General features: G+C 33.7%; 3 protein-coding genes across 4 annotated transcripts; 1 reads left to right on the top strand and 2 right to left on the bottom strand.

Annotated features, from left to right (window-relative positions):
* On the top strand, nucleotides 1–4,983 carry LOC111284586 (uncharacterized). Of its 2 annotated transcripts, XR_016329357.1 has the most exons (6): nucleotides 1–331; nucleotides 1,978–2,081; nucleotides 2,197–2,251; nucleotides 2,340–2,502; nucleotides 3,295–3,403; nucleotides 4,161–4,983. XR_016329357.1 is itself a non-coding variant. In XM_022873314.2 (4 exons), the coding sequence occupies exons 1-4, from the start codon at nucleotides 144–146 to the stop codon at nucleotides 2,470–2,472; spliced, it is 480 nt and encodes a 159-aa protein (XP_022729049.1). In that variant the 5' UTR covers nucleotides 2–143; the 3' UTR covers nucleotides 2,473–2,577. The 2 variants fall into 2 exon arrangements, 1 of the variants encoding a protein (XP_022729049.1); XM_022873314.2 differs by lacking the exons at nucleotides 3,295–3,403; nucleotides 4,161–4,983 and having other exon boundaries at nucleotides 2–331; nucleotides 2,340–2,577.
* On the bottom strand, nucleotides 3,924–4,852 carry LOC111284592 (basic leucine zipper 43). The gene is made up of 2 exons (XM_089745765.1): nucleotides 4,803–4,852; nucleotides 3,924–4,728 (listed from the first exon to the last, which is right to left on the bottom strand). The coding sequence occupies exons 1-2, from the start codon at nucleotides 4,850–4,852 to the stop codon at nucleotides 4,137–4,139; spliced, it is 642 nt and encodes a 213-aa protein (XP_089601891.1). The 3' UTR covers nucleotides 3,924–4,136.
* A 3,493-nt stretch (nucleotides 4,984–8,476) lies between the features above and the next one.
* LOC111284576 (uncharacterized) lies at nucleotides 8,477–10,215 on the bottom strand. Its single transcript, XM_022873291.2, has one exon. It carries the CDS (start codon nucleotides 10,160–10,162, stop codon nucleotides 8,741–8,743), a length of 1,422 nt encoding a protein of 473 aa, XP_022729026.2. The 5' UTR covers nucleotides 10,163–10,215; the 3' UTR covers nucleotides 8,477–8,740.
* Nucleotides 10,216–13,904: the final 3,689 nt, after the last annotated feature.

Here is a 13,904-nt window from a genome sequence, read left to right as displayed (position 1 = left end):
CCTGCATAATTAGACCTAATTTAGAAGCTAAAAAAAAGAACCAAGGAGTAGCGGCTGGAGCCCAGCGGCCGTAGAGGAGATTTGTCAGTGAAGAGTCGAGATAATCTGCAAAAGGGAAGCGGAAATTTCTCTTTTGAAGAAATATGGCGAGCGCGAGTCTACCATCTTCTCCACCTCCGCCATCACCTCCTTCCATCTCTGCTTCCCATTCTGAGTCCTCCGCCACTCTTCCCACTGCTCTAGTACCCCCTCAGCCTCAGGTTGAGGCTGCTGTCGACAATGGAAACCTCAATGTCGAAGACCTAAAGCCTCAAATTGCTGATCATTTTGCGTGAGTTAGTTCCTTCAATTCCTTTTAAATTTGAAGCTTTTATCTGGGTTTTTTTTTCTTTTTTAACATGCCTTTCCTTATGAGTGTTAAACGTCTCTTTCATCAATCATTGTTTTGTTTTTCTTTTACCATTTTTGTTCAGTTTAAGTAGGTATTTTGTTACCTTATAAAATTTCATTCAAGAACCTTTTTACTTCGATCCACTTGGATGTAATTTCTTCATATCTCTTCGAACCATGTAACTTTGAACCTGGGTTTAATCCAAATGGCTCACCCATTGCAAGCCTGGGTTCAATCTCCAGCGCTTGCAAGTCTCCTTTGCCTAACCTTAGACTTGGGCCTCCCTTTGTACGAAAGAAGTATGTAACTTTGATTGGACCCAGTACTCGAACCGTAATTTCCAGTTTATGTGAATGATTGTGAAGAAAAAAACATCAGCTTTGAACCAGTTATTAGCTGTAATTGGAACATTTTTTTCAAAAAAAAATGTAAAAATGAATTTAGACTAATATTTTGATGATTAGAGAATAACCAAGTTGTATAATAAACAGTTTTGATCATTACAAGAACAGCATTCCTGGGTGGTGATTTGGTAATCCTTTAAAAACAGCAGAATAATTCATTAGCACATGGTAATTCTTGAAATGCGAGCGAAATTTCCAAAATGGGTGATGAATGTCGCGACAATGGTTGAAGAGGGTTTTGCCATTTTATATATTCTAGTTTCGAATATAATTATTTAGACCCTGCCCTGTGTTTTCCATCCCCTGTTTAAATGGAAAAACATTTTTTCTCACTTCCAGGAAATGCTAGTTGGAATGGTTTTACATCTGTTATATCACTGTTTCATTGTCTTTCTAATTATGAATTCTTCTTTTGCTTGAACAAGGTTTTAAATTGTATGTGGTATAGATTGTTAGTGTTAATCTGGAGGCTCGATGAGTTTGTTAGGAGCATCTTTTGTTTAAATTATGTTATGCTGGTATTTGTATTCTAGGTAGATGACAGACAATATATTGCTGAATCATTATAGTCTTTTGGGTGGTGTATATCTAAATGGATTTGCAGTTGTCCATAATGCTACTAGGTATTCTGCAAATTGCTTAGTATTTATTGAAAGGTTTAATCACCAGTGAGTGCATGACATTGACTACCCATAAGTTTATGAGGGCGTTGAAAGTCCCAAATAACTGAAAAAGCTTGGTGGTACCATTCATGCATTGGTATGCAAGCAGATTTATGAATAAATAACTGTCTTTACTTCAGTGAATCATCAGTTTCTCGCTATTTTGAGCATAACTTTGCTCTCCAAATGACACCATATTGATTAAAATGCATGAGAAGCAAATAGCTCCATGTTTCAGTTTAGAGCCATAGTACAAAGAGATAGGAGTAAAGTCTTATAAACAATAAACTCATAATATCCTTGAACAAGGTGTGTTTAGTTATCGCATTTAAAGAGGATGAAACCTGAATGGGAAAAAGCTCTGTACAAGAATTTTATGGTGTGTTTAGCTCCAATTAACATTTTGTCATTTGGAGTTAAATGCTATATCTTGAATATTTTCTTTGTACGGTTAAAGAGTGATTCTATTTTGAGCTTGGCATATCACCATGGTAACCTGATATGCTCCCATTGTGGTTAGGGTACTTGATAATCCTGAATACATTGAGAAGTACAAGAAATATGAGGCTGACTACACTCATCGATTGATGGCAAAGTATTTCTCTAAGAAGAATTTTTATGGAGGTATACATTGCTGCTGCTGTTTTGTTCTGCCTTGAACTTTACATTCTATTTTCCCGTACAGTATGTGTATTAAGTGGATGAGTAGAACATGATTCCTATCGTTTTAATCTTTCAGGCAACATTTTTGATGAGAAAACAACAATAGATAGTGAGACGATATTGTCAAGCAGGTAGGATGAAATTTCTTTCAACATTCATAGCTTAGAATGTCTGGTGCTGAATCATAAAATGGATCTGCCTTTGAACAACTTTGTGTAGGTGGCCTTGCACTAGATCATTTGCAGACCCAGCTCATGCATTTGAGGATCAAAGCAATGGTGGTTCAATTTCTGAGGCAGAAACCCCAACTAACATCTCAAACGGGAAACTCCCACTCAAAAAGAATGCCTGACAGTACAATTGATGGCATTCCCGCAATATGGTATTGTATGTAAATAAGCATGGATAATGTAGACCAAAAAGCTATTTGAAGTAATAGACCCGAAGTTTTCTACAATTTGTCATGTTCTGTTAGCAAATGACTTTTGTCAATGCCTATATGTAGCAAATAGCATCGATTATTATATCATATCCATTGCAAAATGAAAAGGGAATTTCAAGCAATTATTTTGGGAGAGGGATCTGGTGACTGGTGAGGTTGCAGACATAAGTATGAGAATAATCATAACAATAATGAAACAATGATAATGTCAAGCTTTTTGGGAGGAAAAGTAAAGACTTCTGAATCCTGACAGGTTTTGAGCTGTTCCAATTGCATAGGAGTAGTTTTTTAAAATTTGAGGTCGGATCAGGTGAAAATCAAGATCGGATCGAGGTGGTATAGTTTTAATTTTTGAAAAAGTGATCAACCCCACCGAACACAACACTACATTTAAATTTACTCACTTGATTTTGATACCCAAATTGCATAATTACAGCAATTTAGTTCTTGTTTCCAAACAAGTTCTTAGTTGTGCAAAAAAAGGCAAATTGTTGATTTACATGGGTAATTCCCATAGGGCCTTCCTTACCTATCCTCAAGAACTAAAATCAATTTTCTCTTTTTTCAGTAAAAATGATTGATATCCTAACACCATAACCGATCATGTACTAAAACATAATTGCATAAATCGAATCTGTTAGGATACTTTGCTCTAGTATTACTTAAAATCTGAATCAACCTCGTTAACACTTTTTAACTGATGGCACCTGCTTCACTGTTCTGGATTATCAGGTACAGATTTGATGAGCAGATCTTCTGTCATGAAGTTGACAAGGGAATGGCGAACCAAACTGTGCAACGGGTCCTATAGTGGTGCTCATATTCTGTCATAGACTAGCAGGTTCCAAGTTCCAAACTCAAAAAGTTTTCCTATCATCTGGATTTTTGCATGTAATAGCTTTTTAATTAGAGAATCCCATTAATTTTGTACTTGGATATTGTTTCAACATGTGCTTTCACAATCCAAAGAAACAAACAGAATCTGAAAAATATATAGTGCATAGTCTGTAGGAAAGTAGTAAGGTATATATCCAATTCATCGGGAAACCTATAAAACTTGATTGTAGTACGAAATTCAATGAGGGAAACCTTGAACCAGAATTTAAGTATGCCAGACGTCCAGGTAAGCATTGATATTCTTAAATATAACTCTAAGTTTCTAACATTTAAATCTTTTGATGGCTGGTCTTTAACACATTAACATTAACCATAACCTTTGTATATTGTACCTGAGTTCATAATCACAATTCATATATACCAGCCCCATGCTTGATACTTTCTCCCCCTGAATTTCACTATTCATTGCACTAACCCAGCAGCTGAATACTCAAATTGCTTTAATGGAGTAAAATCCTGATGAATATTATAAATTTTGACATATGCTTGTCTGAGGAGTTTATTATGTATTAAACCATATATGATTACAACCGTAATTCCAATGAGGCGTGTAATGATTTCTATACATTAAATTACATGAACAAAAGAAACCCATAGGATTCCAGCTCCAAAACAAATTTATCATTCATTTTAACCTCAAAGTTGTTATATACCCCAATTGACTGGTATCTGCATCTCTAATAAGACGATTTATGTTCCAGGGAGGTGTATTCCGGATTCTTCAGAGTTGTAAACACATCGGCAAGTACCATATGAAGAGTAGAAACTTTCTCTTTGAGCTGAGCATTCTCTTGGAGGATCTCGTGGTTGCTGTCCAGGAGATTGATGAGCTTTTGTGAAAGCTGACCATTAATTGTTTGAAGTTGATTAACCTGTGATTTGAGCTCTTCAATATGTTGCTTCTTTCGCATCCTTGATATTCTCGCAGATTCTTTGTTAGATATCATTCTCCTGAGCCTCTTGTCATCAACAATGCTTGGTTGATAATCTCTTGCGTCATCTTCAGTGCTGAGAGATGAGAAATTTGTGCTGGAATTAGGATGATGAGATGAGTTTCCGTGCTGTTGGACATGGTTTACAGCAATTTCCCAGGACTCCATGTTTAGAGGAGTTTCAGAGGTATATGTTTTCTGTGAGGGAAAGAAGGCAAAGAAATTTTGAATTGGCCTTGCATGAGGTTGATCACAAGGCCCTTCGAAATCAGGCTCTTCAATCTGGCTTGAACATTTAGGTGGCTGAGAGAAAAAGTCTGAAGATGGAATCAGGGTTCTATAGGTGAGAACTTATTGTGCAAGCACATTCTGCTCCTTTTAAATGCATGATCTCTTCAGAAATCAAACCACCTCTCACTCTCTTGTAATTCATTAATGATGCTTATAGGGTAGGTAGGCATATTAGAATGAAAAGAAAGATGAGTAATGGACAACAGAAATTTGACAGGTTAAATGTGTACTAGTAAAAGGGAAAAAGGTAAATACCTCTATTTTTTGAGCAATGAAAATCATGGTCTGTTTGTTTTGTTTATCATTCCCTGTTAGAAGTTGAAATTTTGATGCCTCCATGTCAGAGAATAGTATTCCTGAATATGACTTTCGGCAATAATGTTTGCAAGACTTTCGGCCATCAGGATTTTAACTATGATCATAACTAAAAGTCTAGCTTTCTATTAATAGATTACGCATTGTTGGTTGGACATATTCTTTGTTAAGTGATGATGAGAAGTTCTATTTTTATGAAATGCTAGGTAAATTATTTTTAGTTTTAGCCTAGAGATGGTAGCTCAATTTGTGCCCGACGGATTTCAACCCGACTAGACCTCATAAAATTAGTTTTTTTTTTAAATAGAGTTTTGAGTGGGCAATAGTAAGAAAAAAAAAAAGCAGATTGGATTTTAGATAAACTTGTGTCGACTCAACTTGATATATGTTATTTTTTAATTATTTATTTAATTTTATATTTATATTATATATTTTTTTATATTTATATTAAAAATATTTTATATTAAAAATAATATTTTATTAATTTCGGATCGAATCAAGTCAAATTTATAATTTTTTTTTTTTTAATCGAATTAGATTAGGATATTATAAGTAAAAGTTAAGTCGAGTTTGAGATAAACAAAAACTTGATAAACTGGATCAATTGCCATCTCTAGTCTGGCCTAGGGTTGGCAACGGGTTGAGTTGGAGCGGGTTTTTGCTCGTCACGAACCTAATCCGATTTTTATAATTATAAAACCCGTATCAATACTCGTACCCGACCCGAAAAGTTTTTTTTTTTTAAATTCTCAAACCCGATATTGTATAAACAGTATCCGACCCGACTCGAAATTAATAAAATATTATTTTTTAAAATATAAAATTTTATTTTATAAAATATAAATATATAAATATATATAAATAAAAAATTAAAAAATAATTTTTTATAATAATATCGGATTAGATCGGATTTGTCTAAAACTCAAACCCGACTCTGATTTTTCCTTAATAATATTCGATCCGATCCGAAATCCAATTTAAAAAAAAAAAAAATAATCTTATGGAGTCGAGTCGAGTCAAAATCCGTCGATTCCGAATTAAGTTGTCAACCCTAATCTGGCCCCTAGATTCTCTTTAGACTTTATTATCTTCTAGTCTCCTTTCACTTGAATTGCCATCTATACTCCAGATTCAAAAGCATTGTCGGTTACAACTTTTTGACAAAATATGTTTTAAGAGAATAGAAACGCAACCATGTTCAAATGTGATTATTTCTTTCCAAAGTTGGAAATCTGAATTGGAGAAAGTAATTATCATCACCAACAATGGTCCCTTCCCTTGAAATCTTCTACATAAATACTTTGAAGATGCAACTTTTAAATGCTCCAATCTCTGGAAAGTTAATGTGATAAAGGGGTTGCAAATTGCAACTCTAGTTTCTTTCGCTTGTTCTTGCAAACTAACTCAACAATGAGACTCCCTATCACTTATGGAACATGTTCATGTCCTGCATATGTTATTACCACTTAGGTTTCGTGTTTTGCACAAAATAACAAATACGAATACATGAATTGAGAGATCTAGGGAAAGCCAATAGCAATAGTAGATATTTAGACCATCCTCCTGTATAAGTTAGAATGTTAGCTCGATGCCTTCTCTGGAAAGTCCTTGTCTTATATATGAAATCATAGATGTGAACCAGGTAGTGTCTTTACAGGAATGCTGTGCAGTTTCTATTTGTCAAAACACATAGGCACACGCGAAATAAAGATTTTTGAAAAATTCTTCCAGGGAAGGTGTAAAAAAGGGAATGCATGTGGATTTTAACCAGAAGTTGATGACATTTTCAGGTGACTTGTAATTCAAGAAGTTTGTTTACTAGAACAGGAAAACAATGGAGAAGATAATGGCTGCTCGGTATAAATGACTTCTATCATGTTTTATCATTGATAGGTTGGAATTGCTGGCAGGCAACTACTTTTGCCATTTCTTTTTGATTCTTCTCCTTTCTTACATTGATAGAAAACAACTTTTTTATATCGGTATAATCAAACATGGGTGACCTTAGTAACAACAAAGTAATGCTATGACTGATATTAACATGTCATTCATTCAAGTTGCCACATGTTAATCAGATCTGTCCATAGATTGGACCAAATTTGTTGCCCAAAGCTTGACCCAGCCTGTTGAGCCTGAATATAGGTTATTACATTTCAGCCTGTGCATTGCTTTGAAGCTAGAGAAACTTGGGAAGAAATTTTAATGTTATTGTCTGGAACTTATAGAAAGGAAACCTGGCAACCTGTTTTGATACAAGTTTTTCTAATCGAATTTGAATAGTTTGATAACTTCTGCCTTTTCAAAAACTGTTCAAACTGTAGTTTATCAGCAGCAACCCCATAGACAGCAAATTTGATTGAATCTGATGCATGGAGCTTGACAGAAATCTATAGAAACCTGTCATGTTTAGTCAAAAATCAAATCCTGCTGACATCAACGAGTAGATTTTTCAGTGCCCTGAGGTTGTTTAGTGAGATGATGAAAGCAGAACTTCATTTAGACGTAGGTAATACTAGGACACTGGTAGAACATCTGTTCCAAGATCAGGTTAGATTGAATCTGAGGCAAAGGAGTATAGACTTGTGCCCCAGTGTCCGTAAGCACATCCAAAGATTGAAAAATTAAAAGGAAAATTTGTAGAAAATTCTTAGACATTCGTAATTTTTTTTTTTTGAACACTGTTTCTATTGATAAAATTAGTAAATTTATCATTATTTTTAATATATATTATGAGTAAACACTAGAGAAAAAAAAATTTTCTGAATCACTTACTGTCAGCTGCCTGGTTATTTTGAAGCTCAAGGAAAACAAGTTACACGTCAACATCGACATGATTTCAATCCTTAGAAGAGTAAAATACCATAAAGCACTCTCGGTGCCTTGATCTGCAGTTTACACAAGCTAAGAAATGTCTTAGCATACAAGACTTAAAGGAATAATCTAGCTACTAAAATTACAAATTTAAGGCCAGAACTCAATTGGCCAAAAAAGTGTTCTTATTCATGTCCAAGGAACAATCTAGTGGTTTAAGGTCATTAAATGTGGGTATGCTCCAGCATTTTAATGATTTATAAAATCTCAACCCCCTATTTTCTTTTGCCGAATACTTCTTGACACCACCTCCTACAAATTTATTCTCATTAAGTTACATCATCAAATCCCCAAGTCAATCATGTATGACAGACTAAATAAGAAAAAACCATGCATCTCTTCAGCTGATCTCATACAAAAATCATCTGACATAGTCCTGCCAACTTGAGTAGATTAACAAGATCCATTTCCAATTCATGAACATGGCTATCCAGATCATAACTTCAAATCTGAACTATGATATTAACATAAGTATAGAGAATATTAGCTAAACTAGATCAAACAAATTAGAATGAAATATTGTCATTCACATAACATAAAATCCTGAATTCCAGAATAATCACGTATTTGAGATAGGATAAAACAGAATTGAAGCAAAATAATATCAGTGCACAGGCAAGACAACCAGTCAATGGATAAATAATGGCAATTATTCCAACCAAAAACCCCTCAAGGTACAATTCAGTCATTGAACATTCTTATACCACAAAAAGGATTAAAAGAACATATCAAAATACTTATAAAATTGTGAAGAATGATAAGACAAGAACCTCCACAAAGACATTGATTCTCTCCAGCAACAATATCTACATTCTTAACAACCTAGCACTCAACCAAAAAGCTTCAAAATCACATGTGACCATAAATTACCATTACAGTGCACCAGCAGCTCTTAGGGACCTTCTCCTTTCATAATCAGCATCATCTGTAGGCAACTCATGACGACAAACAGGGCAAGTATTCCTTATCCCCAGCCAGGGTATAATGCAATCTCCATGGTAGCGATGAGCACATGGCAGCTGCTTCATCTTTTCACCAAGGTTAATCTCATCCTTACAAACTGCACAAAGTGCATTATCATTCACCAAATCCTCCTGAGTCACAACCACAGAAGGAAGACTCTCAACTACAGATTTCGCTGCTGGAGGCCTCCCAATAAATGCATTCTCATTCTCAGCAAACTGTCCAAACAACATTTCATATTCTGCAGTATAGATATAATCATCACGATCTGCAAAAAATGGCTCAGCATTCTCATCCATTTCCGGGGTCGTTTCCAAATTATTAGCATTCAACAAAACCTCCCACCCCAACGTCCCCACCTCAGCTGCCCTCTCAAAAGTAACCGTGTCTTCAGGTCCAATGATAGGGGAAATGGAAAGCGAAACTGAATTCTCATCATCATCATCATCACCATCAACAAGCACACTTAAAACCTCCCTCTCATCAACCCCACCATCCACTTCCTCCCACTCAAAATCCTCATTTGTCTCCCTAAGATCCTCCAACTGAAGCGAATCCCAACAAAGCGGAACAGTAACACTCACATCATCATCATCAATATCATAATCATCATCCACATGATCATCAATTCCACAATCATCCCCTGAATTCAAATCAATGGTTAGCTCCCCATTAACAGTCTCATTCTCATCATCATCTTCCGAATCGAATCTAAACCCAACAGTCTGAATATTGTCCCCAAAGATTTCAACACCACTAAAATTAGAAGCTGCCTCACTACCACTCGACCCAGAAACCCTCCTTTCCACGAAGAATTCGTCGTCGTCGTTGTCGTCATCGCCACCACCAATATCAATCTCAATATCACTCTCATGAGTATCCATCGAATCAAACCCTAACGCTAACCCTAAATCTAGCTCATGATTTCCCTCAATAACACCGAAATCGATTACAGCATCAGAAACCAAATCAGCGACATTTAATTCATCATCATTGCTAATATTAAAATCATTACCGTTACCGGAATTGGTACTGGTATTGGGGGTATTATTGGAAATAACCAGCGATTGTTCGAGTCGTTGGTGGAAGAGATCGATAACGAAGTTGACTTGGTTCTCGCGGCGATCGAAGAGATCGGGGCTGTTGATAATGAAGGAATCGGGGTGTGAAACGTCGTCGTCTTGGAGAGGTAGATCGGGGTCGGAAGAGAAGAAGTGGAACTCGTGAGACCAATAAGGGAGGGAATCCAAGGTTATTGTTTGGTCCTCGTGGTGGTGATGAACAACGTCGTCTTCTGGGTCACGAAGGTGAAGGAATGAAACCGACGCCATTTGCTTTCTGTTTCGATGAAATGATTTGAAAAAAAAAAAAAAAAAAAAAAACTTTGAACTGAAATAAGAGAGAGATGACGTTAAATGGGGGTTGAGTTAGGTGGGAAATTACATTTCTGTACGTATAATTTCGGGTATAGAGTATGGACCTTTTTTTTTTTTTTTACTTTTTGTGTTTATTAGTTTTAACTTTTACCATTCATTTTTTTTTTCAAGTTTTATTTTCTATGAATGTGATTTAAGTTTGCTATTTTAGATAAGAGATTCAGTAAATTTGGTAATTTTTTTTTGGAATTACTATTGAAATTTAAATTAGAGACTCTCAACTTTAAAATCAATTATAATATTAGTAAATTTCAATGGTCATGTAAAAAAAATTACAATCTAAAATTGACTCCAATATTATTGATTTCAATTGTAATATAAAAAATAATTCAAGTTAATCAGAAGCTGCTTGTGATTTAATGAAAACAACAGTAAAAATAAAATTAATTACTGTCACATTGAAATTATAAACTAAAACAATTACATCTCTTGCTTGTGATTAATTAAGCAACGAACTATGATTATTTTAAATTGGTTAGAATGCTTTAAAAAACAAATGAGCTCAACTGCTGCTTCTTAAATGCATTTTTTTAATAATTCTTTTTATTTTTTATATGGATATTATTTTAGGAATTTTTCAACCATAAACATTTTAATTCTCGATAATTTTTTAAAGGATATTATTTTAGACATTTTCTGTTGAAAAATATCTTAAATAATCTTGTTAAATTTTTTAAAAATGATTATTTAAGGTATTTTTCCTACACAAATACCTTAAATAATTTTGCTATTAAAATATAAATGGATCATTTAAGGTGTTTCTATAAGTAAACACCTTAAATGATCATTTTTAAAGGTTCATTCCCTATACTTGAATCTTGAAAAATCAAACAGCTAATACAGTGAACGATAAAAAGCTACATTGCATGTGAACCCCTAAACTATCAACCTATTTAGTTGGCCTTTTGGTTTCTCCATCTCTCTCATTACCGTCGATTGTGAACCACTCAATGCCGTCGCACCTCTTTTTCACCAGTGCGTGCGTATTTTATACCTTTTTATACTATTTTTCTAGTTCGATATAAGTATTTTTTTTCTTTTCTTACTAGATATATTTCTTATTTTATGTTTTATGCATATTCTACCGTCACCTACGTCGTCCAACTGCCCTTCATTACATGCATGATTTTTTTTTGTGTTTGGTTTAAGTATTGTGGTTCGCTAAATATTTTTGTGAAAATTAGTTTTATACTTGTACTCATCATTTGTTTTGCATGAAACTCTTATTTAAGGTGAAAACCACAATATGGCTTGTGCCCGTAAAATATTATTGGTTGTAGGATGTTTTATATATATTGGTTTAGTAATTATAGTGGATATTGGTTGTTTTTTATTATGTGTTATTTAGAGAGAGTTTGGTGTATTTCATAAAATTATGATCAAAATTACAGGTATTATAAAATCCGAAGAACATATGTCTCTTGCTACTAAACATGAAGAAGACACACCTATAGTGAAAAAAAGAAAAGTAAGGGGACATGGTAAACAAATTAAAATGATTAACACGAAAATTCAACTCAACTTCAATCAAAGTGGGCAACCTATGTCGAATGGAGCTACCAAGTTAGCTAGTCACATTGGAGCAGTCATCCTTTTTAGTATTTCTATTACATATCATAATTGGCATCGAGTTTCTGATGAACAAAAAGATCATATATGAAAGTCAGTTATGGTATATTTATTCAATAATATCTAAACATTTGTTTCTAGTTAGAAATTTAATTGAAATAATGTGTTCATACTAATTATTTTAAATTTATTAAGAATGATTTGACATCCCAAATGAGTATAAAAAGCTTGTATTACAATCCGTTAGAAAAATATTTAAAAACTTTAAGAGCAGATTAACAACCCAATATATTTTACTATTTGCTGATAACAGTGATTTGTTGGCCAATTCTCCGTTGTCATATGTAAATATTATCAGTTATCAAGAGTGGATGCATTTTGTTCAAAATCCTCTATCAGAAGAATTCTTGGTATTCATACCCATTTTGTTAATTGTTTATAATATTTTGTGTAATATATTTGATATTTTAATATGCGATTTACTTTTTTTTTTCAAAAAATCAAAAAACAACAATAGAACATTCAGGCCAAACAAGTATATCACTATTGGAGATTAAGAGAGGGTTATGCAAATGTCAAGCATGATCTTGTAGGTATACACACGCTTGTCTTATACTCATATATGAATATTTATGAACATTAGGTTAATAGATTCTAATTCTTATATCACTTTAATTTGTCAGGAATCATTTAGCTTTGGAAATGAAATTCCTATATGGGATATGTGAAAATAAGGACAAATGCATAAAGATGAATCATTCATAGATGAAGCAACTAAAGAAATGGCTAAAAAGATTGTATGCATAACTTATCAATTTATCATGTATGATTGCCTTTGTGCTTGTATGCATGACTATATATTGTATAACTTTATTGTGACGCACCATCTTATTGTGTTTCAAGATGAATTTACTATTAAATTCGAATCCGGTGAATTGCTAATTAGTTACAATGAAGATCCATTGTCTTTAGCATTAGGATTGAAAGAAAGACATGATCGAATTCGTAGGGTTAGTAGTTTTATATTATCATCAAAGTTCTTCAATAATCAACCTAAATCTCTTCTAATGAAAAATGCAGATATAAAGCAATCATTCAACAATAACAGCAAAGACTTGATGAGTAAAAGTAATGCCTAAATGATCAACAACAATGATTCACGACTTTAGAGGCATTGTTGGTAGCAATGCAGCCTAACATCCTTGGAGGGCAGTCAGTTACCAACATCTAGCAAGGATAAGCTTTGGCAAATCAAGTTTAGCAGCAAACCTAAACTCCAGTAATAATTATTATTTTCATTTTGTTTATTCACTTAATATTTATTTGTATTTTATATCTATTAATTTGGTTTTAATACTTATATTTCATTATATATTGCAATAGGATGTTGAGACTCAGAAAATGACCCTGTTGAGGCTGCCATTGATGCATTAAATAATTATGCACCTGATCATTTATCCAAAGGGAACGTTATTACCTAAGGATGAGTTATTTGATCATCCATCCATTTCTTACATTAAAGGGCCTGAGATTGAGGCATTTTGTACCCTAGATGAAATATCAGCTTCTGATATTGTTGCCTATATAAGGTTAGCTTATCAATTAATTTAAATATTCAAAGTCAATATCTATTATTCTATATTTGGATATATTACTAACTGGTACTGTTGATTGTTATCGTGCAGCTTCCTATATAGAGAGTTTAAGGTAAGACTAATGATCTATAGATTCAGATTCATTTACCCAAATGTGATTAGTCAAAAGAGTGATACTGTCGTTATTCGTGGTTGTCATGTAGGTCAATGTCTACAAAAATGGGTTGATTATTTTTTTATACCTTATAATGCTACATAAGTTCTATTCGTCTAACTGAAATTCCAACCTTTACATCTAAGATGATGCCTAATATTTGTATATTATGTTGTTTATTTTGCAGGTGTTAATGTTAGCTTATTGTAATTGACATCAATTCCTAGACGTCATACTTATTTAACTTCGCTCAACCAACAGCAATGCCTAACCCCAATATTAGTATCTAATAACGAGGTAATACATGTTATTAATAAAA

This window comes from Durio zibethinus, chromosome 17 (genome assembly GCF_047325235.1).
Source record: "Durio zibethinus cultivar Kanyao isolate XHJ-2024 chromosome 17, ASM4732523v1, whole genome shotgun sequence".
NCBI classification, from domain to species: Eukaryota; Viridiplantae; Streptophyta; class Magnoliopsida; order Malvales; family Malvaceae; genus Durio; species Durio zibethinus.
The sequence above is the reverse complement of the archived record's forward strand: the minus strand, read 5'-3'. Positions and strand labels throughout refer to the sequence as shown.

Coding starts and splice junctions, on each gene's coding strand:
- LOC111284586 (XM_022873314.2), top strand. CDS start 144: ATGGCGAGCGCGAGTCTACCATCTTCTCCACCTCCGCCATCACCTCCT. Junction 332..1,977: donor CAAATTGCTGATCATTTTGC/GTGAGTTAGTTC, acceptor CATTGTGGTTAG/GGTACTTGATAATCCTGAAT. Junction 2,252..2,339: donor GAGACGATATTGTCAAGCAG/GTAGGATGAAAT, acceptor AACTTTGTGTAG/GTGGCCTTGCACTAGATCAT.
- LOC111284592 (XM_089745765.1), bottom strand. CDS start 4,852: ATGCCTACCTACCCTATAAGCATCATTAATGAATTACAAGAGAGTGAG. Junction 4,729..4,802: donor GAATTACAAGAGAGTGAGAG/GTGGTTTGATTT, acceptor TCTCACCTATAG/AACCCTGATTCCATCTTCAG.
- LOC111284576 (XM_022873291.2), bottom strand. CDS start 10,162: ATGGCGTCGGTTTCATTCCTTCACCTTCGTGACCCAGAAGACGACGTT.